This window comes from Abramis brama (assembly GCF_963993115.1).
Source record: "Abramis brama genome assembly, chromosome: 23".
NCBI classification, from domain to species: domain Eukaryota; kingdom Metazoa; phylum Chordata; class Actinopteri; order Cypriniformes; family Leuciscidae; genus Abramis; species Abramis brama.
Genome location: NC_139985.1, coordinates 4,105,254 through 4,129,104, shown reverse-complemented (window position 1 = coordinate 4,129,104; position 23,851 = coordinate 4,105,254). Strand labels below are relative to the sequence as shown.

General features: G+C 36.9%; 1 protein-coding gene and 1 long non-coding RNA gene across 3 annotated transcripts in view; one reads left to right on the top strand and one right to left on the bottom strand.

Annotated features, from left to right (window-relative positions):
• Positions 1-6,015: 6,015 nt before the first annotated feature.
• Positions 6,016-23,851, bottom strand: part of wnt4 (wingless-type MMTV integration site family, member 4) — a 29,985-nt gene continuing 12,149 nt past the window's right edge. The window contains exons 1-5 of one of the 2 annotated variants that reach the window (XM_084100044.1): positions 20,089-20,593; positions 8,178-8,413; positions 7,960-8,091; positions 6,886-7,028; positions 6,016-6,802 (exon numbers count right to left, since the gene is read on the bottom strand). In XM_084100044.1, the coding sequence (XP_083956170.1) occupies positions 6,332-6,802; positions 6,886-7,028; positions 7,960-8,091; positions 8,178-8,413; positions 20,089-20,165 (1,059 nt within the window). In that variant the 5' untranslated portion in view covers positions 20,166-20,593 and the 3' untranslated portion in view covers positions 6,016-6,331. Of the gene's footprint in view, positions 6,803-6,885; positions 7,029-7,959; positions 8,092-8,177; positions 8,414-20,088; positions 20,594-23,851 lie in introns of those variants that run through there. The other variant, XM_084100045.1, reaches the window with a different exon arrangement.
• On the top strand, positions 20,747-23,080 carry LOC311073930. Its single transcript, XR_014604227.1, has 3 exons — positions 20,747-20,804; positions 21,264-21,330; positions 22,118-23,080. It is a non-coding gene; the product is annotated as an uncharacterized lncRNA (long non-coding RNA).

Here is a 23,851-nt window from a genome sequence, read left to right as displayed (position 1 = left end):
CTTTATGGGCCCAGGTCATTGCACAACCTGATGCTTTACAAAAAAAATAAAAAATAAAGGAAGAGGGGGCTGGAGTATGGCAACTGTCATCACAAACAAGAAACATCTGTCTCATTTGTGTAACTTGTTTTCTTTTAATATGAGAAGTATGTTGGTAGAGATCTGTGAGTTTTGAGGAAGGCCTGGGAGGAGAGAGGAGCGCTCGTTTCACTCCTGGATTCATTCTTCCAGACCTTTCTCTGCAGACTCATCCCCCCCCCCCCCCCTCCCTCATGTCCTCGCAGGTGAGTTTATGTATACAGTGTGAAATGGAAGTGGATAAATCAGTACTCATTATAGTTTACATTTATGGAAAATATATATATATATATATAATTTTTTTTTGTATGAAAAATTATAAAAGTACATTATAATACATATTTTATAAAATAAATAATTTACTTTTATGTATATATATATATATATGTATATATATATATATATATGTGTATATATATATATATATATATATATATATATATATATATATATTCATTATCCCTAATAATGAAATTAAATAATAATAAAATAAAAAAAAATTATAATACACATTTCATAAAAAAATTACTTTTATGTATATATAAATATAATTTATCTTATTTTTTGTTATATTTGTTCACATTTATTTTGTATTTTGTGTGTATATATATATATATATATCCCTTATAAAAAATAATTAAATAAGAATAATATATATATATAATATATAACATTTATTTATTTATTTTTCATGTATAAATACATATATGTATGGCATATTTACCATTGACCACAAATAGCATATTTGCCATTGACTAATGTCTTGGCTTATCAAACAAATGTTTCTGTGATTACTTCAGAGACCAAAGTCATATTAAAAGTAGCTGAAAGGCTAAAGCCCCTGATCTTTGAGTTCCTTTATTGAATTGTAGGTTGATAATTATGTTATGTCCCTGGAAAAGCCTTTCCAAATATTAAATTACTGTGTGGTATTTTCCATCAAAGAGGCGGTGACAGGGCCATTCTGTTGACAGGATTAGATTTCTCATAGTGAAATCTCCCTCAAGCGCATTTTACATCTACTCTCATACACACTGATTTTTCCACATTCAGGCCCATATATTTGTCCCAAAATAGCCATAGGAGAAATGTCTTACTGTCACAGACAGATTGCCGTGTTATAGGTGTTAAAAAGTCCCCCTGAAACATCCATGTTAGTAAAGCATGTCTGCATATTACAGTAAGAATTTCAAAACTATGCTTTTGGGCCCCAATATCTCTACTTCCACAAACACAGGATGTGCTGGATATTATGAGGATTTCTCCATGATTTCTCCAGTCTGCGTCCACAGATATGCCCCCTGCTTTAATATCCCAGTGCACAATAAAAGACAAACTCTCCTCTCTTTAAACCACATCTTCCTGTTCCTCAAAGCAGTTTATTAGTAACAGACATCGGTATTACCAAGGAATATGGAAGCCGACTTTAAAATGTACATATAAAATGACATGGTTGGATTGTTTTAAACTAGTGTGCACGCTCTCACGGTTAACTAAAAAAAGCCAGAGGTGGTTTGATGACATTTGCAACATCAATTAAAGGTGAAATGCGTCAGCTTGTTTGAGGGTGTAACCTACCCGTCAGACTGTCAGGCCCTTGATAGGGAGGACTGTAGTATCCTACAGCAAGGGTGGAGTAGAGTAGTCTGATCGCTCCTGAAAGAAACATTAGATGTAGCAGACATTTATGCAGTGATGCTTTATTATTCAGGTGTATATTTACCATGTTTTCTATATGTGTTTAAAGGTGAAGTCTATTATTTCTGCACCAATCTGTTTGTTTGAGCAGCCCGACTGGGATGGACACAACATTTGCTCAGCCAATAGAGTGAGAGTTTGTCTTAATCATGGAAGACCTTCTTTTTTTTTCATATTTATGCAGCTCAAAAAGTCAGTCTGTATCATTGAATGGTTTAATGTTCATTATATCCAAGAATTTATTTAAATAAATTTTACAGTTTCTCAAATTACTGTGTATACTGTTCAAAAGTTTGGTCGGTCAGTCAGGTGTGTGTGTGTGTGTGTGTGTGTGTGTGTGTGTGTTTTTAAAGAAATTACTATTTTTATTCAGCAAGGATGCACTAAATTGATCAAAAAAGTGTCAGTAAAGACATTTATAATGTGACAGAAGATTTCTATTTCAAACAAATGCTTTTCTTTTGAACTATTCATCAAAGAATTCTGAAAAGAATTATAACCTTATATTATAAACATTGATAATAATAGGAAATGTTTCTTGAGCAGCATATCAGAATGATTTCTGAAGGATCATGTGACACTGAATGATGCTGAAAATTCCGCTTTGCCATCACAGGAATAAATGACATTTTTAAAATATATATTTAAATAGAATGTTAATTTATTTAAAAAATGTCACATTACTGTATTTTTTTTAATTAAATTAATGCAGCTTTGTTTCAAAAACATAAAAAATCTTACAGACCCCTACATTTTGAGTGGTAGTGTGTTCCATGATAAAGGAATATTTATTTATTTAATTATTATTTGTGGAAAGTGGCGTTTAATTCAAGCTGTTGGGCAACAGCTCAGCAAAGCGGTGCTTACGAAAGTCATCTCTGGGGCCGCATTGTTGTTATGCATGTCCGATAACCTTCATTCCTGTCAGTAATCCATGAATAGTTTCTATAAATATTTATTGTTCTTGGCTTGATGGCATGACTCTGAGTTCAGCCTATACCGGGTCACTAGCAGCTGCCTGACACTGCCCTGATCCCTAAACCATTACATGAGTCTCTAAAGCAGAATACAGAAGGAAGATGCCATTCAAAATGTTACTGAATTTATTCGGAGAATCTCTGTCGTAGTAGGTGTGGTTAGCCTGGTGATCTCATAAAGGGATACTTCACCGATTAGCATTAAGCTTTGTATCAGTAGAAACTCGGTCGTATTTTGGAATGACCGTGCTTCCCTCCCTCATGTCCCCCTGAGACGAGAGATTTCTGTATTGTGTGTCTGGAAAAAAACCCTCAGATGATGCAAAAATCGTCATTTAGCGTCATCTCAGGCTTTTTTGTCCAGAGGCGAGAGACTACAGCCAGTAGGAGGAGCTCGTCCCGCATGTTTTCAACCCGCCCATAGGGGGATCTCACGATAAAACGCCGTCTTTTCAGTTCCGAGTCACTGGTAGCCTAGTTGTATCATTTCTCCCGACACTGCCCTCTGTAACCGGTAGGCGTGGCTTGGGAGTGTCCTCGTAGGGCAGCGAAGCAAGTGCATTCTGGGAGTTGTTGTCTTTCATCCACATGAGCCAAAAATACATTTTCTGGCTTTTCTCAGTCTAGAAAGCACCAACTTCTAAAATAATTCACATTTCTACTACATAAATGACCCAATTTAAATACAAATTCATCCTTCCAGCAGTGAAATATCCCTTTAACCTTGTACCTGTTCAGAAGTTTGGTGTCAGTAAGATATTCTAAGATAAGATATTCTTCTTAAGATATTAGTATTTTAATATATTTTGTAGAAAATGTAACTTATTCCTGTGATAGAAAAGCTTTCAGAATCATTACTTCAGTCATCAGTGTCACATGATCCTTCAGAAAACATTCTTATTATTATCAATGTTGGAAACAGTTGTGCTGCTTTATATGTTTGTGGGAACCTTGATGAATAGAAAGTTCAAAAGAACAGCATTTATTTTGTTACATTATAAATGTCTTTACAATTTTTTTTTATCAATTTAATGTGGCCTTGATGATATAAAATAAAAGTAGTAATTTCTACAAATTTTTGGTTGCACTTTAATTTATAGTCCCGTTCCCCATGTACATACGATGTACTTGTTACAGTAATTACAATAACTGGGTAATACTGACCCTGAACCTACTCCTAAACATAACCTGGTTATACTTTATTTTAAGGTGTCATTGTTACAGTGTAATGATATATTTAAATACTTGGTAACACTTTATTTTACAGTGTCCTTGTTACATATGTTACATACTTACCATAGTAATAACAGTAAATTATGCATAATTACATGAAACTAACCCTCAGCCAAATCCTAATCCTACCCTAACCCTATAGTAAGTACATGTAGTTGCTTAATATTACTCAGTACTTAAATATATAATTACACTGTAACAATGACACCTTAAAATAAAGTGTAACCAAATATTCTGTAATATTATTTAACAACATGTACTTACTATAGGGTTAGGGTAGGATTAGGATTTGGTTGAGGGTTAGTTGCATGTAATTATGCATAATTTACTGTTATTACTATGGTAAGTACATGTAACATATGTAACAAGGACACTGTAAAATAAAGTGTTACCCATAACCTTAACCCCTGTAGTTACCTTATATTACCAGTACTTTCTTGGGTAAATACACTGTGAGTACATGTACTGTAATAAATAATAAAAATCGTACTTTCTCCAGACTTTTGAATGGTACTGTAACTTAAATCAATATTTCGGGTTTAGTACAAGGCATAACATATTGTTAATGACCACAGTTTTTTCACACTTTGGTCTGGTTTCAGAGACAGGGCTTAGATTAATCCAGGATTAGGCCTTAGTGCAATTCGGACATTTAAGTAGTCCTTAAAGTTCTAAAGTTATATTAAGTATTGGTAAAGTATTTAAGTTATAAAACGTGCCTTAAAAAAAACAAAAAAACAAAAACATTACTGGTGCATCTTGAGACAAATCAAAGGCTCTGATATATATTTTAAGATATATCAGTGCAAGTTGCATTTAGTTAAAACAGCTCAATACTGCATTTTAGTCTGGGACTAGAAAACATTTATATTTTCATAAAACATTTATATTTTCATAAAACATTTATATTTTAACACCCATTATTAACCTAGATAATTCAGATTAACGTGATTGTAAGTATCCTAGAATTTTAATTTACATTTTTTTATAATGAAAAGGAGTGACGAGTCCAACTTAATGTTTGTGGTAATCAGCATTACTGAATTGAACCCGGGATATTACTTTAACATCGACTCCAGCAAGATTGCAAAACCAAACTTTACAAAATGTAGACTCTTCTCCTAGTGTGAAACCCATCAAACAAGACCAAACTATTGTACCCTGCTAAAAAAATGACCAGATTGGTCAGCGTGGTCTCTTTGGTGAAGCTAGTTCACTAAGGATGCCTACTCTCACATACCGTCATTTGCAAAGAGCAATAAGCACAAGCACAAGGATGTCAGTCTTTGACACAGCATATATTTCAATTTAACATACATTCATATGAAATATAGTCCTCTTCAGTGTATAAGTCTTTACAAACCTATGTTTCTTTTAAAAGCATACTGGATAGCAAGTTGTACTATAGAGAAGCTTGGAGTTATGGTATCGTACATAGTCGGCATAAATAATTCAGTCACTCTGTCTGACTAATGGAGCAGGGAATGCTGGGGGATTTGTTTATTTGTGGTATGTGCGTCTGGAGAGGAAAAGTGCTAGAGTCATCGTGCACAGAATCCATGGTCGGTCCAAGCATCCCAAGCGGGTAAACAATTTATGTTTGTCAGTTTTGTGCCAGATGCATGGTTACAGCTCAGCACCAATGATCTGTCTGCGTCACTAGCTACGACTTTATTTTCAAAGCTCTCCCTTTGAACGGCTTGTTAACACTTGTAATATTTCCACTCCGTCTTGTTTGGAGTTGGTTTGCATCTCTTCTAAAGCAGGGCTCACTTTAACACTCAGCTGTATGCGCTATCGGTGAGTGATTCTTGAATTCAAGCAGCATCACAGGAACGAATGGCAACGAGTATGGAAAGTACATGTACGCCTGGACTGCATCTCGATAGTTCGGTTAGTCCCATGTCCATCTTTCAAGATGAAGCCCTAAAGCAGCAGCTTTCAAACATCGACCTTTCTCCATATTCATGTGCCCCTGATCCCGCCGGGTCACCGTCTGTCAGTAACCCCGTTCCCAAAGGCACTCCTCTGGTGCGCGTCACATTAAAAATTCACTCTCTATTCAATTGCAATAAGTTAAAAAATATACATATGCATATACATATACATATACATATACATATATATATATATATATAAAAATAAGAGAGCAACTGCAATTAAAAACAGAACGAGGAGAGAGAAAAATACTCTCAACTGGGACGTCAGATATATAGTCTCATGTATGACATGTTCCTCTTTCGTTGCATGAAATGCTTGGGAATGTCTCTGTCTTCCCTTGTGTGTATTTGCCTAGTTTCCCTGTGCATGTAGGGAAGTGTTGAGGGGAAGTTGTGCCGCCTGGATCACCGGCACGTGTGCATCTCTACCATCTTGCGACACTGTTTGCACTTGACGTAGCAGCACCAGTGGAACTTGCAGCTGCAGCGGTCGACCACCTCCACCTCCTCGGTGTGGAACCCGCGACCGCAGCACATGAGCTCGCAGCCGTCGATGGCCTTCGAGGTCTTGTTGCAAAAGCGCCCCGCGGTTCCCATTATGCCCGGCGTTCTGGGGTCGTGCTCGCAGAAGTCTGGGCTCGGGTCCAGGTACACCAGATCTTCATCCGTGTGCGGCTTGAACTGCGAGTTTCGTGGAACCAGGACCTTGGTGGTGCCCACTTTACGCAGCTCCACTTCTGTAGCGCCGTCGAATTTCTCCTTGATGACGTTGCCCACTTTGCGGAACGGTGGCATTGCTTTCCAGCAGGTCTTCACCTCGCAGGAGCCTGAAACACCGTGGCACTTGCATTCCACTCGCATGTGGTTCAGAATCGCCTTGGAATGGTGAAAGAAATGTCATTTATTAACAGATCATGAGTGTGAAAACGTTCAGTGGTGATGTTTGTAAAGCCTCTTACCTTCCTCCCTGCCTCATTATTGTGAAGGTTCATTAGGGCTCTGTTGGAGGACTGGCCTTTACTTCGTTCCCTGATGTCCACAAAGGACGTGGAAAAAGCAACCCCGTATGCAATATTATCTGAACATCCTGACCACTGGAAACCTGTTGAGATAAAGACGGTCAAGAGTGGAGAAGTGTAATCTGGAGTTTTATCAGTCTATATGGAAACAAAGTTGTTTACAAGGTACTGGATCGGTAAATCATCATTCTAACAGTTTTCCAGGTTCGTAAAATCAAATATTTGAATGTCATTTATAGTTTAGTTAACTAGATATCCATTAGAATTGGATATGTATATTTAGCTATTTTTTAATTTTAGTAATGAATATGAAAAAGTCTACCATAAAGTCAAACCTTATGACTTTTGACTACACTAAAGCAAATCATTCAAATATTATATGGAAACTATTTATTTTGTATTATGTTGATAGCATATTTATTTTCTATCTATTGAAAGTGTAATGTTAGGTATATAAATCTTTAAAATATGTTTGTTTAGTTTTTTTATCTTAGTTAAACTTTTAGTTAAAGTAACTATAGCTAGCAATATAATAAAATAATAATAAATCACTATCTAATTATTTCTGCCCAGTTCTTAGAAAGCAGAATGAAACAATAATATCATAGAAATATTCAATAAATGTTTTTTTAAATTATTCTGTTAAACATAATATCTTAAGTTGACACATTCAATAAACATTTAAAGATTACTAGATAGATAGATAGATAGATAGATAGATAGATAGATAGATAGATAGATAGATAGATAGATAGATAGATAGATAGATAGATATTGTGCAATCATTTGTATAGTATTATATTATTGTATTACAATATGTTTCAGATCCTGCTCATAAACAGCACACGTGAATCGTGACTGATCACTTCACATGTCAACTCTTCCTATCAAAGTGGGCATTTCTTGATCAGGATAAGTTACTTTCAGTCTGGGTATGCAAGAATAATTTTTGTGGGTTCATAGCAATGCTACTGATTAATCATCATAAGTATTATTCAGATAAAGCACACACACCTTCTGGACTGACACCATGCACATTGCGGTCACAGCCACACTTGTCCAGCTCTCCACTGCTGCAGGCTCTGGTCACTGCAAAGGCTACGCTAGCAGCGGATAGAGCGTACACAAACGCAGCTTCTCTGGTACCTGTGGCAGAAATAAGCAAACATTAAGCATCCCCATGCTTTTAAGCAGAGCTGGCTTCATGCTCCTTTAAATGGGACTCTGCTTACCTTGTGTGACCACTTTCCCGAACACAGGAACACTCTCTAGCGTCGAGCAGTTCCAGCGTCGGTTGCGGAACTGAAACTGGCACTCGTCGATGGCGAGCTGGGCTCCCCTGCGGACCGCGTCCATCACCTCCACGTTACGCTTGCAGATCTGAACCTGCCTCTGGATGAGTCCTCGGAGCTTCTCACAGGTTTCTTCATCAGAGATGCTCCCCACTGAGGACAGCTTTGCCAGGTATCTGAGGACAAACCAAGAGACTGGTAATCTATACGTGTTCATTGACTCTCATTAACAGACATTTATTGTACTGAACATTTTTTGACATTGTGTCTAGAAGCTGGATGCTTTTGGAGCTGGAAAAGCATAAATATCACATGGACTATGCAGGTTGAATAAAGTGATCTATGCAAGGAATGTTGTAGAATAAAAAATAAAAAAAAGATTTATTAGTTTAGCTGTCATTACGTTTTCATCCTATGACATTCGGTTTAGTTGTTTTTCCAGAGTTTTGTAGTTTTCAGTAAGTTTATTTTTTTTTTAACATTAGTTATATCACTGGTTATCATGAACTAAAAATAAACAATCATTTTATTACATTGATACATTTTAATTTCAGATTCCACATATGCAAATACATAATATTTCCAGTTAAATTAGCTAATCTTTTCTAAACAAACAAGTTAAAAATGAACAATAGTATATTTATATTAGTATATTTAGTATATTGGTGTATTATTATTAAATATTGTATATTTGTTGTTATATTTATTCTGTTAAAAAAAAAAAAAATGTTGTTCATTATTAGTTTATGATAACTATTGCATTAATTAATGTTAACAATTTTCAACTTATTGGAAATGGTTGTTTCCAAAAGGCTTCTGAAGTTTAACTGATATTATTAAAATAAGTTCAATGGTGTTAAACTTTTCAGTTTAGTGACATTTTCATGTTTAACGAAGGCAGGTTATAAAGGTATCTTTTTTTAATATACTGAGTATATAAAACTAAATTTAATTCACGGTCATTTTATTTATTTACGTTTTAGCTAGTTTCGGGTTTTAGTTAGAGTAATTTTCCCACCAAATGATGCTTTATATATTTATTTTTAAGTTAAATGCTTTAATTTAGTAGTTGTTCTAGTTTCCGTTAACACTAACACTGCATTGTGGCGCTAACAGGTTTTTCCATTGACTCTCAATAGCACAAACAGCACAGATGTAAACGCTGTGGCTCTCCTGTGATGTTCTTGGAAGGCTGTGCTCGACAGAAGAGGTAAGGGTGATGTTGAGAGAGGCGGATAGAGACTATCTTCACCCATCACCTCCAGGGCCAGGGGGTCGGGGCAACACCATCGCTTTAATGGGTCTGCTGAGCTCCATCTCTTTAAGGCACCTTATAAAAATAGTCCTATACTACAACGCAGCGCACAGATTTCCTCCATACACACTAAGCTTGGTCTCATTATCATCAAGAACGGGTAGAGATCAAAGTCTTGACTGTTTAAGTTCTGCACACATGCATTTAGTGGGTTGCGTGCAGGTGATGTTTGCAAGAGTGGTCACGGATGGCTTTGTTTTGTGTTATTTGTGTCTAAAGGTCTTTTGGTGTGGTAGTGAGTAATTCGAAAGTACGTCCAAATGAATCGCGGATGAAAGTCTCAGAATGGCTTTGAAGGCGCTGTGCTGTAAATACTCATTTAAGTTACGAGATCACATGCGATGCCATTGAGGAGCCATTTTTGGTTCCCCAAAGAACCTTTCAATGATCAGTTTTTAAAAGAACCATTTTCTTTCTATAAAGAACATCTTAAATTTCTAAGAACCCTTTTCCACTATAAAAAATAGCCTTAGATGCTGACATGGCATTAAATAAAACAATCTATCTAACTATTTTCCACTATAAAGAACCTTTTGTGGTGACGTCTTACAATAAGGATTAATTTGTTAACTAGTTAACATTTAAAATACTTAAAGGGGTGGTATAATGCCCTTTTCACAAGATGTAAAATAAGTCTTTGATGTCCCCAGAGTGTGTATGTGAAGTTTTAGCTCAGAATACCCGTTTATATAGCATGTTAAAATTGTCACGTTTTGAGGGTGAGCAAAAATGCACATTTTTGTGTCTGGCTCTTTAAATGCAAATGAGCTGCTGCTCTCAGCACAGGGGGCGGAGCTTCAACAGATTGAAAATGTCAATGTTTATGTTCAATCCGGAGTCAGACAATGATGGAGAGACTCAAGAAGTTGTTACAACATGTAGAATGTAACAGGACATTTCTGAATGGTTAGTTGATGAACTAATGTAGCTTATGTGTAGTTATCTTCTAGTCATTGATTAGCATATTCTGTCTTGATAATCTCTAAATCGTGTTCAAGGGGCGGGGTTTATGCAAATTTTAGGGTTAGTGATGTCACTAACCCGGGAGGAATGTCGTGTAGTCTCTACCAGTCGTTTGTTGTAGTCCTTAAAAAGCGATTTCTTTAAAAGCAAATATCTCCCTTTGCTTTGAACTTTGAGCGTTGTAACTTTGCAGATGTTGTTTATGCTCAAACAGCAACATTACACACTAACTAAAGTTAGAAAAGTGAAATCATAATCAACCACCCCTTTAAAAATACTTCTAAACTGTTTATTAATCTTAGTTCATGTTATTTTCAACATTTACTAATACATTATTAAAATCTATAGTTGTATCTGTTGACATTATTTCATGGACCTCAGCTAACATGAACTAACAGTGAACAGTTGTATTTTTATTAGCTAATGTTATCAAAAAAAAAATACATTAGCTAATGATAACTAATGGGATCTTATAGTAAATCGTTTCCCCTTTTATGGAATGGAAAGTTTCTATGAATGTGGAACCATAGATGCCAATAAAGAACCTTTATTTTTAAGAGGCGGTTCACAGAGAATGAGTTTTTACATTCCAATGTACTGTTTTCTATTTTATTTTATTTTATGTCATACCGTTGCACTTGCCTCTTTCATTTTTATTCATGACACGGCCACTGCATCCAAAGTCGCATACTGTATAGTAGATACTACATTTGGTTTGAAACGTCCTTCACGACTGTTAAAAAAGCACATTCAATATAGTACACATGTATGTATGAATGACATTCGTACTGTACTAGGCCTACATCCACAATGTTGTCACTGTCATGTGACCTACCAGTATCAGTTCACTGCCATTCAAAAAAATCCACTCCTGTGCCTCATGGGATAGGAAAGTGTTCATCATATGCACACTACAGAATCTCAACGGTTGTTTTCCGGGTACTTTTCGCCTATCGTTTTATCAATGTTATGTATTTGGGCAAACCACTCGGCTCACATGCTGTGTTTTCGCCTATCATGTGGAAGCAAGCATATTCAGACACAGGGAATGTTCTAAAAACGTGGAGCTCAAATTAAAAACTCATCTCTCTAGACATTGCTTATTTTTCATATTATTGACCTGCATCTCCAACTCCAACTGTTCTTTGTGAATGTTCCCTATAGTAGTCTTGAGGTCTGCTTTGTTTCAGAGAGTTAAAAAGGGCGACTGGCAGCGCTGCATCTCAGCCTCTCTGTTGTTGACAAGAGCTGATTTTGAAGGCCAAGGCTGGGGCAGATAAGAAACAAACACCTCCTTGTTCACAAGACCATCTCTGCTCTCACAAGCTTTGATAACACACTTCTGTCCGGACAGAAGATGAAGCATGACATCACCGGCCAGATGCAGACGCATGGCGGGTGATCGAGTTTCTTTTTTTATCATGTGTGGCATCTGTTGACGATTGCATGTTCTTGCATGCGTGTTTACAGCTTTTGTTTGTTACACCAGTAAATTAGCTCTGTGATCCTGACCTGATAATGAATCTGGCAGCCAAATGGCAGCGGAGGCCCGTCCGTTCTGCCGGGATAAGCGCTGGAATATAATATATCAGTGCCAGATGCTCTCATAAGACTTGCGCTCGTATCGAGCTCGGGATTTTGACAAACAAGCACCTGAAGAACGGCCCGCTGCATATTTGTCTGGGAAAAAGATTGTCTGAGACCTTGAGAGAATCTTGTTTTCATTGCTCCCCATTTCTAGCGTTCTCTTCTACTTTATTTTCCCCCAAAAAATGTACTCGCTAATCGCAACGCTAAGTTTGGGAAAACAAGGGGAGCCGACGCGACTGTGGGATTTTGTAAAAGAATGGGAGATGCCTTCCTGTGTGTTTCTGGGAGGTTTTTGCGGAGCATTCCACCTGGAGCACGGTGCCTTCTTCCTTTTGTGTCATGTTTGTGTTGAATTACACAACCCTGGCCTCCGAGCGCTGTTGGCTCCAGATGGCTTAGCCAAGCGCGACTTAGCACGCAACCAGGCTGTTCGAGAGAGTTTGGAAGAGAATGAGAGAGAAAAAAGAAATCGCCAGCTCATACACACACCAGGCTCTATATATCCGCTCGCCTCCTACTACAACTTAAAGTTATATAATATACACTACCATTCAAGAGTTTGGGGTCGGTAAGGTTTTTGAAGGAAGTCTCTTTCTATAATAGATCTCTTTTTTTTTCTGTTTGAATTGGTTTTAAAATGTAATTTATTCCTGTGATCAAAGCTGAATTTTCAGCATCATTACTCCAGTCTTCAGTGTCACATGATCCTTCAGAAATCCTTCTGATATGCTGATTTGATACTCAAGAAACATCTCTGATTATTATCAATGTTGAAAACAGTTGTGCTGCGTAATGCTTTCGTGGAAACCGAGATTTCAAGATTCTTTTGATGAATAGAAAGAATTTTAAAACAGAAATATCGAGTAAAATGATATTCTTTTAAAAAAGAAGAAAAATTATTGACCCCAAACTTTTGAAAGGTGTGTGTATATATAAATCACTGTAGACACTCTAGTGGAAAGTGTTTATAATTTTTACAGAAAAAATACTGTAAAAATGCTACAGTAAAATCCTTACCATATGTGACCCTGGATCACAAAACCAGTCACATGTCGCACGGGTATATTTGTGGCAATAGCCAACAATATATTGTATGGGTCACAATTATTGATTTATGCCAAAAATCAAGATATTAAGTAAAGATCATGTTCCATGAAGATATTTTGTAAATCTCCTCCTAAATATATAAAACATTTATTTTTGTGAGTGAATGCAGCACAATCGTGAACATAAATGGACAACTTTAAAGGCGATTTTCTCAATGTTTCGATTTTTTTTTTTTTTTTTTGCACCCTCAGATTCCAGATATTCAAATAGTTGTATCTCGGCCAAATATTGCCCTATCCTAACAAACCATACATCAATGAAAAGTTTATTTATTCAGCTTTCAGATGTTGTATAAATCTCAATTAAAAAAAAAAAAAAAAAACCCATGTGACTGGTTTTGTGGTCCAGGGTCACATATACGCCTCACTTCCTCTCAGCATCTTTTTTTGTGAGTTTATTGAATAATCAAACGATGGCTGTTGACATTTCCTGTCTCTGTGTGGTAAATCGGTGAAGGTAAATATCGGACCTGTTCAAGCTACGACAGCAAGTAAACATGCATGCTGCGGCGTCCAAGGGCCACAATTTCACGATGCTTATAAAAATATTTGATATTTACATTTGTCAGCTGTGCGTCACAGGGCGACACGTCTGTGTATTAAAAGCTGTTTGTCTGACATAAATGCAGCGTTAGGGGCGTTTAACGAAACTGATGCATCACCCACGTATTTCCATTTTATTATTATTATTAAACCACCTACATTTAACAACATTAAATGTCCCTCAGCAATACCAAGAAGTTTGTTTTGAACAGAAACACTATTGCTGTTACTATAATGCATGGCTGTTGGCATTGCTCATACTTTTCCAAAAAACTTTGTGGGTAACTCATCCTGCACCGTTTGTGGCACAGACAGGAATGATATATTAAGTAGTGTGACTTGTTCATAAATTTCCTTTTACAAGAGCAATCAGATTTGATTTTCAGCTGGAAGATGATGAATTTCATTACATATGCAACCACCCTGGCCACTAAGACTTAGTCTTGAGTCTTAATAACTACTAGCAGTTGGTCTTACTTTTCAAATTTAAGTTTCCAACAGCATTTATTTTAAATAAAAAATATTTTTTTAGCATTATAAATGTATTTACTGTCACTTTCGATCAACTTAATGCATCCTTGCTGAATATGAGTATTAATTTTGAAACTTTTGAACCGTAGTGTAAAGATGACGATAGTCACACTTCATTTCTCCTCACAACATTGAAAATTCAGATGTCCAATAGAAAGGACCCAAAATGTGAATCAAACATCCATCACGGGATGCGACATGTTTTCAGAAACAGATGTGTCATTCTTGCACAACTGTGTTTCTCTGATAAACAGCTCTAGTTTCCTCAATACCTCAGTGACTCATTGGCATTTCTAACTCTTGCAGACTCTTAAAAGCACATGTACCAAAAAGTCATTTGCTTTTAGTTATGCACATTTGCCAGGCAAATGGAGCCACAAGACAGTCTTTAGAGTTGCATTTCTGCATATCTGCAGGTCTAGTGGATCTGTCTTTAACTCTAGAGGGCAGTGTTATCTCATTTATTGACAGTATCCTAAAAGATTAGCGCTACAATTAACTGAACATGGTCATTTCAATCAATCATATGGATCTCATTTGGCGTCCAAGAAAATATCACATGTCAATTCCAATTGTTAATATTTATTTAAGCTTGTTTCTATCTCTTCTAACAGATTAAATATGTACCAGATGTACATCATGAAGATACTTCAGCGCACCAAAAGTCTTTCAGAGCGGTAAGAAAACATGTAAATTAAACGCAGTAATTCAGCTTTTCTAATTGTTGTATATGAATCTGCTTATACAGGATAGGACCTTTTGAATCATACCCAGCTAACAAAAATATCTAAGAACATTTTGCTAATATTCCTATTTAGTTATGACAATGTTATTTCTGACATCCATTTTTTTTTTAAACGTTTAAAAAACTTTTTTTGTAATGTTAACATCATTTTGCAAACATAATGTGAATGTTACTTTTGAATGTCTGCTGAACGTTCTAAATCATGTAGTAACATTTAAAAAATGTTAGATTAATGTCTTTTAGATTAAAAAAAGATGTTCCATGACCAATGTATAAATACCACTTTTGTGCTACATTTTTAGAGACCAGATAACTCTGAATAAGAGTTCTGTTAATGTTACTGGAAGAGTTTTTGCCCATAACTTTGAGAGAACCTTATCAGAACTTCAGCCAAAGTTCTGAGAACGTTCCCTGTTAGCTGGGTATAAGCCTTAAAACCAAATGAAAAACATTAGTACACATACATACTTATGTAAAATATAATTTGCATCAATTCAAGAAGTAAGTGGGTGCATTTATAGGTATATTATAAAGACATCCCAGCTTCTGATCTCTAAAGAACATCCTAAACATCTGACCAGAACGCAGATCTGTAAAAGTGAAGATGGATAGACAGGAGGCTGGAGGAAATGCACTCGGGTACAGTAGGGAAAAATTAAGAGAAATTACTTTTTTCTGTTATGAAGTTTTATTTTTTCATAAAAATACAAAAGCAAAGGCTTATGGCTTCTCAGAAGGGTTTATGTGGCTCTCAATCTCAATTAGCATTTGTGAAAAGCATTATTACTGCAAGAAAGTTAATCCTGATTAATAGGCAGTCAATAAGAGATTGCTCAAATTTTACTCTTTTACTGTGTATGTCTATCACCTGTTTTTCTACATGTAATGTGTAATATTGTTTGAAAACATAAAAGGTCTGCAAAGTTTCAGAGATCAAAGTGTAGATAATTAGTTATTGTTTCCCAAAAGAAAGAAGAGATTCTGAAGTGCATGAAACGAGTCGTCAGTCATTTCAGTCTCTCTTCCTGCGTGAACGTCTTGACCCTTAAACACAGTATTTGTAGCTGAGTTTGGTTCGTGATGTCGACATGCTGTTTTCTGCTCTGCAAAAGCAAATCCACTTTGCATGCACTTCCAATGGTTAGGGACTCAAATTAATACGCTAAAACCGAAGTTATCGTTACTGTTTTAATGCTGAGAAAGATCCGGGCGATGTAAGTGGTAGACCAATCACAACAGACTGGGCCATCTGACCAATCAGAGCAGAGCTGGCTCTCAGAAAGGAGGGGTTTAGAGAGACCCTTTATCAAGCCATTTCAGACACTGTGAAAATGTATGTTACAAGATATATTTGTATAAAAATTGTGCATTATAAGAAAATTAAAGTTTTTATTTTATATTTTACTTTAGATGCATGTAAAGCTTCTGTATGAGACTCCAAAACACAATGAGGAACCTTTAAAATAACATAACAGGGGCACTTTAATGAGGATATTCAAGAGGAAAAAGATAAAAGCTGACCTGTTTTATTAAGTTAACCTTTTAATAGGCTGTTGTATGAATGGAGGTATGTGATAACAGGTTTTACAGCTTCATTACCCTGTTGTCACTGGTGTTATTTGTGTTATCAGCCCTCGGCGCCAGAATGTTTTTCACATTAGAGGTTTCTCTCTTCTCATGTTGCTCATCAGCTGTGAACTATTTATTGACCATCCATGTGCAAACGTCTCCACCGCCGTTCTTTCCATCCCATGCGGAGAGTCACGCTGCGTCACATCCTAAACAAATACGACTGCATGGTTTTTTATTGTTTTATATTCATCATAATAACTGCAATCGAGTAGTTGCATTAGTGAACCGTCTGTGACCTCAGCATCTTAAAACCCATCTCAGCTTCTGTATTTGACAGAGTGCAACTCTTTCTTTAGTTCTGAAATGATTGCATAATGCAACTATAATAGGAAAGTTCCTCAAGACAAACTTTAAAAACCACTGAATTGTGAAGGTTGCCCAGGCCTTATACTTAAAGATTGGATGAATTTAGAATCAGGATTTGTATAGTCTATGGATATTTTTGGAGGATATTTGGAAATGCGAAATTGTACGATCGGTTAAAGACAGTGCATTAACGCCAGGTTCAGACTACACATTATCAGACTGATTTTGGCATGATCAGTTTGACGAAGGGTGTCGCAGTGATTCGTAAATGACAATGGGCATTGATCGTTTTATCTTATATAGTGTCATAGATGCCAACCGACACCATGCCTGAGACGCTTCACGATGTCCTGAAAGAAAGACTAGCATGTTTAATTTTTTTCCGGTCCTCCACGACAGGTTCCGTCACATCTGTGACGTTGACCAATAGGAGCAAACACGCCGCTTCGGTAGCCATTGTTTGTTTACGCTCTTGTTCACGGAAATCAGTCGCTAGTTCCGCCTTCTCGATGACATCATGCATGTCATTAAAGACGACAAGCGATGATTGGTCAAGAAGCAACGTGTACGACACGATGAATTTAGGAACCAAAATAGCATGATCTGAAATAGTGACTATCGTAACAGACACAAATATTGTGTAGTCTGAACCCTGCATAAGTTGGAACAGACTGTGCAAAGTTTGGTGGATTTAATTTGAAAGCTCTAGGAGTTTCAGTCAGAAATGTTGGTCCCCACTTAAAGGGACAGTTCACCTAAAAATGAAAATTCTCTCATTTACTCTCTCATGCCACCCTTGATGTTCAGAAGACATTGATTCGTCCACTGGGGTTGTATTGATTACTGTTATGATCGCTGGGTGTGGTTTTTCAAGCGTCAAACGAGTGGCAGCCGTTCAATGGCATTATACGGACTATTATTTTCCTAAAAATCTTTGTTTATCTGAGGGTGAGTAAGTTATTTTTGGGTGAACTATCCCTTTAAGGATTTTGAAGTTTGATCAATAACAGTATGCTCTCTTTGCCAAGCCGAGATGAAAGCAAGAGTCGCTGCTTGTCAAAATGCATTAGAATAAGTATTGAGTGATCATTTGCAGTATTTATTTAGAAAAGAGTTTGTTTGATAACATCTACCATCTGTTATTTATGCTCTCTAATTAGTGATTCATTCCTGGCTTTCTAACACAAAACAACCGCAAATAGCCATTGATAAAAATTGATCCAGCAAAGTAAGCTTATATGTGCATGAACAAGCACATGCTGTAGATTTGAAGGACTGAAGATGTGCAGGTGCAGTATAACTGCTCTCATGACCTGCACCTGCACCTCCACACAGGTGCTCAGCAATAATACATTCACACATCCCACAAATCAAAAGCTTTCAGCTGTATTTCAAAACATTTAATTGTGACTGTTGAGTAAAAGTGGACTTTTATTGCAGCTTGATATACTTTTTAAGCATCACTGATCTGAAGAACCTATGAAACATAAATCTTTTTTGATCTCTGAAGAGGTTTGTGCTGAACTTAAACAGAAAAACCATTGCAGATCCTTTAATTTTAAGAGTTGTGCGGGTGCTATTGAACTGAATGCATAATAGTTCACAGGCTTCTTACATGCAACAAATACGAAACTAAACAGAATGAGTTTGGTTACTCAATCTTATCTGATTTTATTTTAAATGAGTGAGACTAAACAAACAGTGTGTTTTCTTAATCTTACCTTACATCTACATCTCATTTTGAGATCAGACATAAAGTGCAGCATGTTTTTATAAGACGAGGTCACTATTGATTTCATTTAAACTAGAATAACAGTGTTGCTTAGAAGATTTATATGTCTGAAGAAGGTCTTCGTTAAAAAGCATGCAGTGGATTTCCTGAAATGTTTTCAATTCACCCTATTTATTGTCAGTTGTCATGCTGGTTTTCTACTAATATATCTTTTCTACAATTAATAAACATTAAAATACTTTTTTTGTGTGTGTGGATATTGCAGGTTTTACATTTTTACATTGAGTCTCTCAAAGACCTATGCCCTTTCCTTGTTGATCAAATACTAATTACTACTTAAAACTAATATTAACTTAACCTTTGAGTTCTTATCAAACGTTTTACTTCAGGACAAGTCAGATATTTATGACATTAGTTACTAGTTTTCATATCAAGTGTTTCTTAATAGTACAGCTCAATGCCCACGTGTTGCTCATATAACTTGAAAACTTGTCTAATGTCTATTTGGCTACTTGCTAATACCTGTCCTGGGATGGGGTTGGAATAGTGAACAGGCTCCTGTCAGAATGATCATATTTTGTAGACAGGTAGGAGGTTTTCCTTTAGTGTGAAGCGTGTCTGTACATGCCCCAAACCTGTCACCTCGCCTTTAGTTAAAAACACTCTTCCGTTGAAAACTCAGCTGCATCTGGATAGATTAAATGATGTGCTATTCTGCCCTGAGGATACAGATAAATAATCTTAAACAGAAATGCAAGCACAGAACAGAAATCTTGATATGACCTAAACCAAGCCTGCTATTCTGCTACTTAACCAATATGAATGTCTAAATCAGACCATTGCTTCCTTGGTATAATCGTAAACTACTATGGAATTATTGATTTCTACAGCTCTGTTCAGCACTGTAAGTATGATGAAGAGTGCTGTTACTGCTGTCATATTCATGCGTTGCTCTCCAGGCTGCGCGCAACCAGCGCCAAGCGCAGCCGTGCCAAATGCACATGAACTGAAAGTTTGTGTCAGTCTCCAAATAACCAGTTTCATTTCCTTATATTTGGTGCTTTCCCTTCAATGCATGCTTTTGTTTAAACTGACTTTATTTCTATTCTAGGCCACATTACACTTAGTTTTTGTGACTATACTTCATGTCTTCTGCGCGTTCAAAAATGTGCAGCAAAGGAAGGTATGCGATCTACAAAGGTAGGTGCTGAATATTCTCATTTATATGATCATATCATCATCCGTCAGATTTGTGATTGCCATGGCTCATAAATTGTGGTGCACTGACACGCTGCACATTTGCTTTTGGGAATCTGACTGACTTTAGTCATAACAGACAACATAGACGTCAAAACATCACATGAATGAAGAAAGTGATATTCACTTACAGCCAGTTGCTCGCATTGGCGGAGAAGAGTGCTAGAAAGAGCATAAGCAGTGACCTTATCAAATACTCCGATGACATCTTGAGAGGAAGAGAGGATACAATCAGGTAAAGGTTGCCGGGATAAAATCCTCAGGAGGAGTTTGTCAGGGGCACTGCGCTGAAAAGTTGCATCGAAAAGCGATTAATCCATCATTGCGCATCCATTTGGATGAGAAGCGGGTCTGCCCGGATCAACAGTTCTTGCCTCCGCGTAAAAACAAGCGCAAGTGCTCAAATAGTTTGTATGGTGGCAGTAAAATCACACTGAGCGGTATCCTCTGATGCGATTTCTTCAGAGCGCGTGCAGCGGTTTCCACGGTCCACTTTTACGCAGCATCAGGTAAAGATGAACCACGCGCGGTCCCGCCAGTAAAGTGAGTCTAAATGACAGTCCTGGACCTGCGCATGCAGTTGATTCACGTAAACGTGAAGTTCAGCTCGGCTTGGTGACCCCTGTAGATGCCACTCTGAATTCAGTCTGAGAGTGAATGCTGAATTTACTGACTCCTGAAGGGTTTGGTAGGGGCGGCGCGTCATTTGGGGGAGGTTTTGATGTGTGAGAAAGCAGATAAAGGCGGGTTTAGTGCATGCATATATGTTTTCTCTCGCGCTTGGCTGCCAAGTATTTTTAGAGTTCTCCAGAGGGACTCAATGCGGCAGCTATTCGCCGTTCTCGAGGTATAACCTCTTATACTTTTGGCAAGGTGTACTTTCCCTGGCCCCGGTGCCCCCAAACGCAAGTACTTTGTGGTTAAGATGCTGTTTATAGACTGCCTTGTGTTTTGACAGCTTTGTATAAAAATAGACATTATGGCATATCATTAATGCTGTTATATAACCTATAGTTGTCATTTGAATGAACATTAAGATTTATGCATTTTAAGAGTCGTTTCGAGACACATCATCCCCAAAGATCTCATTTATTAGGTTTACATAAACAACTGAAGCCAGGTTTTGTAGTGAACACTGGGCTGAAATCAGTCGCTGGTGTGTTCACTTCGGGTTGTTTCCTTTCAGTACAGTAACAGCAACAGTTCATCATATATGTGTGCTTGTGTGTTTCACATATGCAATAGGAAACCACAATCATCTTTCTATGCTGGTAAATCTTACGTGTAATTGTTTTTATCTGCCTAGTACAGGACTGACAGACAAGTGTTTGACTGGCTCACTCAGAATCCCTGTTGACCAACAGAGGGAGAAAGTGAGTAACAATGACTGATGCTTGTGTCAAGGTTGGTGTTTTTTTTAATTGAAGGACTTCTAGGTTTCGATCTGGGAGATTGTACTGATTAATCTTTCAGTTTTTAAATTATGCTACCAAATGCTGTCAGTTTTTTGCCCTTTTTTGTAACTTAATGTTGCAAAATGTGAACTTTCTGAGCCCAGGTGAGCATCACAGCTTAAAGAATCAGATCATTTCTCTTTTAAAACATGCTTTCATGAAGGACTATTCAAAATGTTTCAGACTTGATGCCATATGCATCTATATGCATGCCATATATTTTTTATGCATTTTTTTTTTTAAACTGATATTTCATTTTCATTAAAAGCTAAATTTAGGTAGAATTATTATTGTATTCTATATCACTTATTAAAATGAATGGATACATGTAATTTGTCAAAATACTGATATGTAAATGTAAATTATTCCTGTGATCAAAGCTGCATTTTCAGCATCATTACTCCAGTCTTCAGTGTCACATGATCCTTCTAATATGCTGATTTACTGCTCAAGAAACATTTATGATGATATGTAAGTGTTGAAAACAGTTGTGCTGTTTAATATTTTTGTGGAAACCGTGATACTTTCTTTGAGGATTCTTTGATGCATAGAAAGTTCAGCATGATGAATGGAAAAACAGCATTTATAAGAAATATAAATCTTTTGTAACAATTAAGGCCTTTACTTATGATCAATTTAATGCTTCCTTGCTAAAAAAAAAAAAAAGACTATATACATTCTAATTGTATAATTTCCCTCCTATCAGGCCTTTTCAGTGCTGTTGATGGCTCAGACTCAGTGTCTGGACTCATGAGGGACCAGAACACACTTGCTGCCGGTTCTGTTCAGTTCTGCGCCTCACTGGTGCTGATTTACTGAGCCTTGGCCCGTGTGCAATCCCACACTCACAAAAGAGGTGTGATCTGTTATCCTCACAGACCGACGCCACCGATGAGAGCAAGACTGGATGGAGCCAAGGAGACGAGGTTTGGACAGTGGACAACCTACATGACACTAGTTTTTCACAGTTGTTGTGCTTGAACTCTTTCTTTCACACTGAGCAAATCAGCAGCCGTAAAACCACAATCAGTGGAGGCCGATTGCTCGGAGTAAGTGCTGAATTCTGTGTTGGTGTTCATTTGGGAACGCTGCCACCCTCTTTTTCTGTCTTGATCTGAAGAGACTTATGATATGTGTTTGTCAATCTTCCACAGATTTCCAATCTGTCATATGTAACTGCTAAACAGGTTTGTTGAAATCTGCAGTGTCAAAGTTATACAATGCATTTTTTTTTCTCCAGCCACTTAAGTATGATTAATTTATGTTTATTTTATTTTAATGCAGATTAATTGACATTGGCACTTATGTCCATCATATAAATGTGCCAGATTTAGCCATACAGGCACATTTTCATCTGCGGTCTATGGCAGGTTGATGGCAAGAAGAAGAAAAGAAACACAACAACACAAATTACACATGCCTATAATTAGTAAAACAATGACTCTATAGTACATTAAAGAATCATACAAAAGCACATAGTAAACAGAAACATATTGGCACAAAAACACTTAAAAAATGATTTAAAATATAAGCTGATAGAAAAAAACAAGCCACTACTCCAGGTTATGACATATTTGATTATCCTATAACCACTGTTTTACAGATTTGGAAACTTAGTTAAAAGATGTAATTTTTCCAGTTTCTTATAAAAATGTGATTTTACCCTGCTGATTTTGTGTCTTTTTTCCAGACCAGTTCAGCAACAAGACCGTTCTAGACTTGTGTGTGTATGGATAAACATGCACTCAAAGATGCTGATTTACAACTGAGAAATTATAGACATGTGCCAGCAGTGAATGAATCCATTCTTGCGGCGCGAGCGCTGCAGACGTCTGGATAGGCTCTTCACAGCATGCGCTGAACATGCAAGTGCATACAGTCATTGTACAGCAGACTGCAGTGCCTTCACATGACTCCTGCTTAAAGTTCTTCCTCCGTCTGGAATCCTTCTAATTAGTCTGTCTGCCCTTATCAATGCTTTAGTTTTCAGTTCATAAGACACTGTGAAATAATATTGTCCTTTATACGTCAGCCTGTGTTTTCACATTTCAGCCTGTGATAAACAGTACTTTACTGTAGTACTTTACAGTACTACTGAATGCTTGAATCTGATTGGTTGATGAATGTTGTAAGGTGTGCAATTATTTTCAGGGAAATGCACGGCTAAATTAGCTCCAGGCAGACCTTGACTGCATTACATGTCCGTATCACTTCGCCAAATAATTTCAGTTATTTCAAACCCACATCGACACTGACTAAGCAAATAAATATAGTAAACAATGGGATGAAAACGACAAATTCTTTAGATGTTTTTGCCACAAAATTACGTTTTATTATGTATGGACAGCACATAGGCCTACTCTCCTTCTCCTGCTCTCGCACGCACACAAACACATACACAGTATGGACACACACTCACACAGAAATGCGTCGTCAGCGC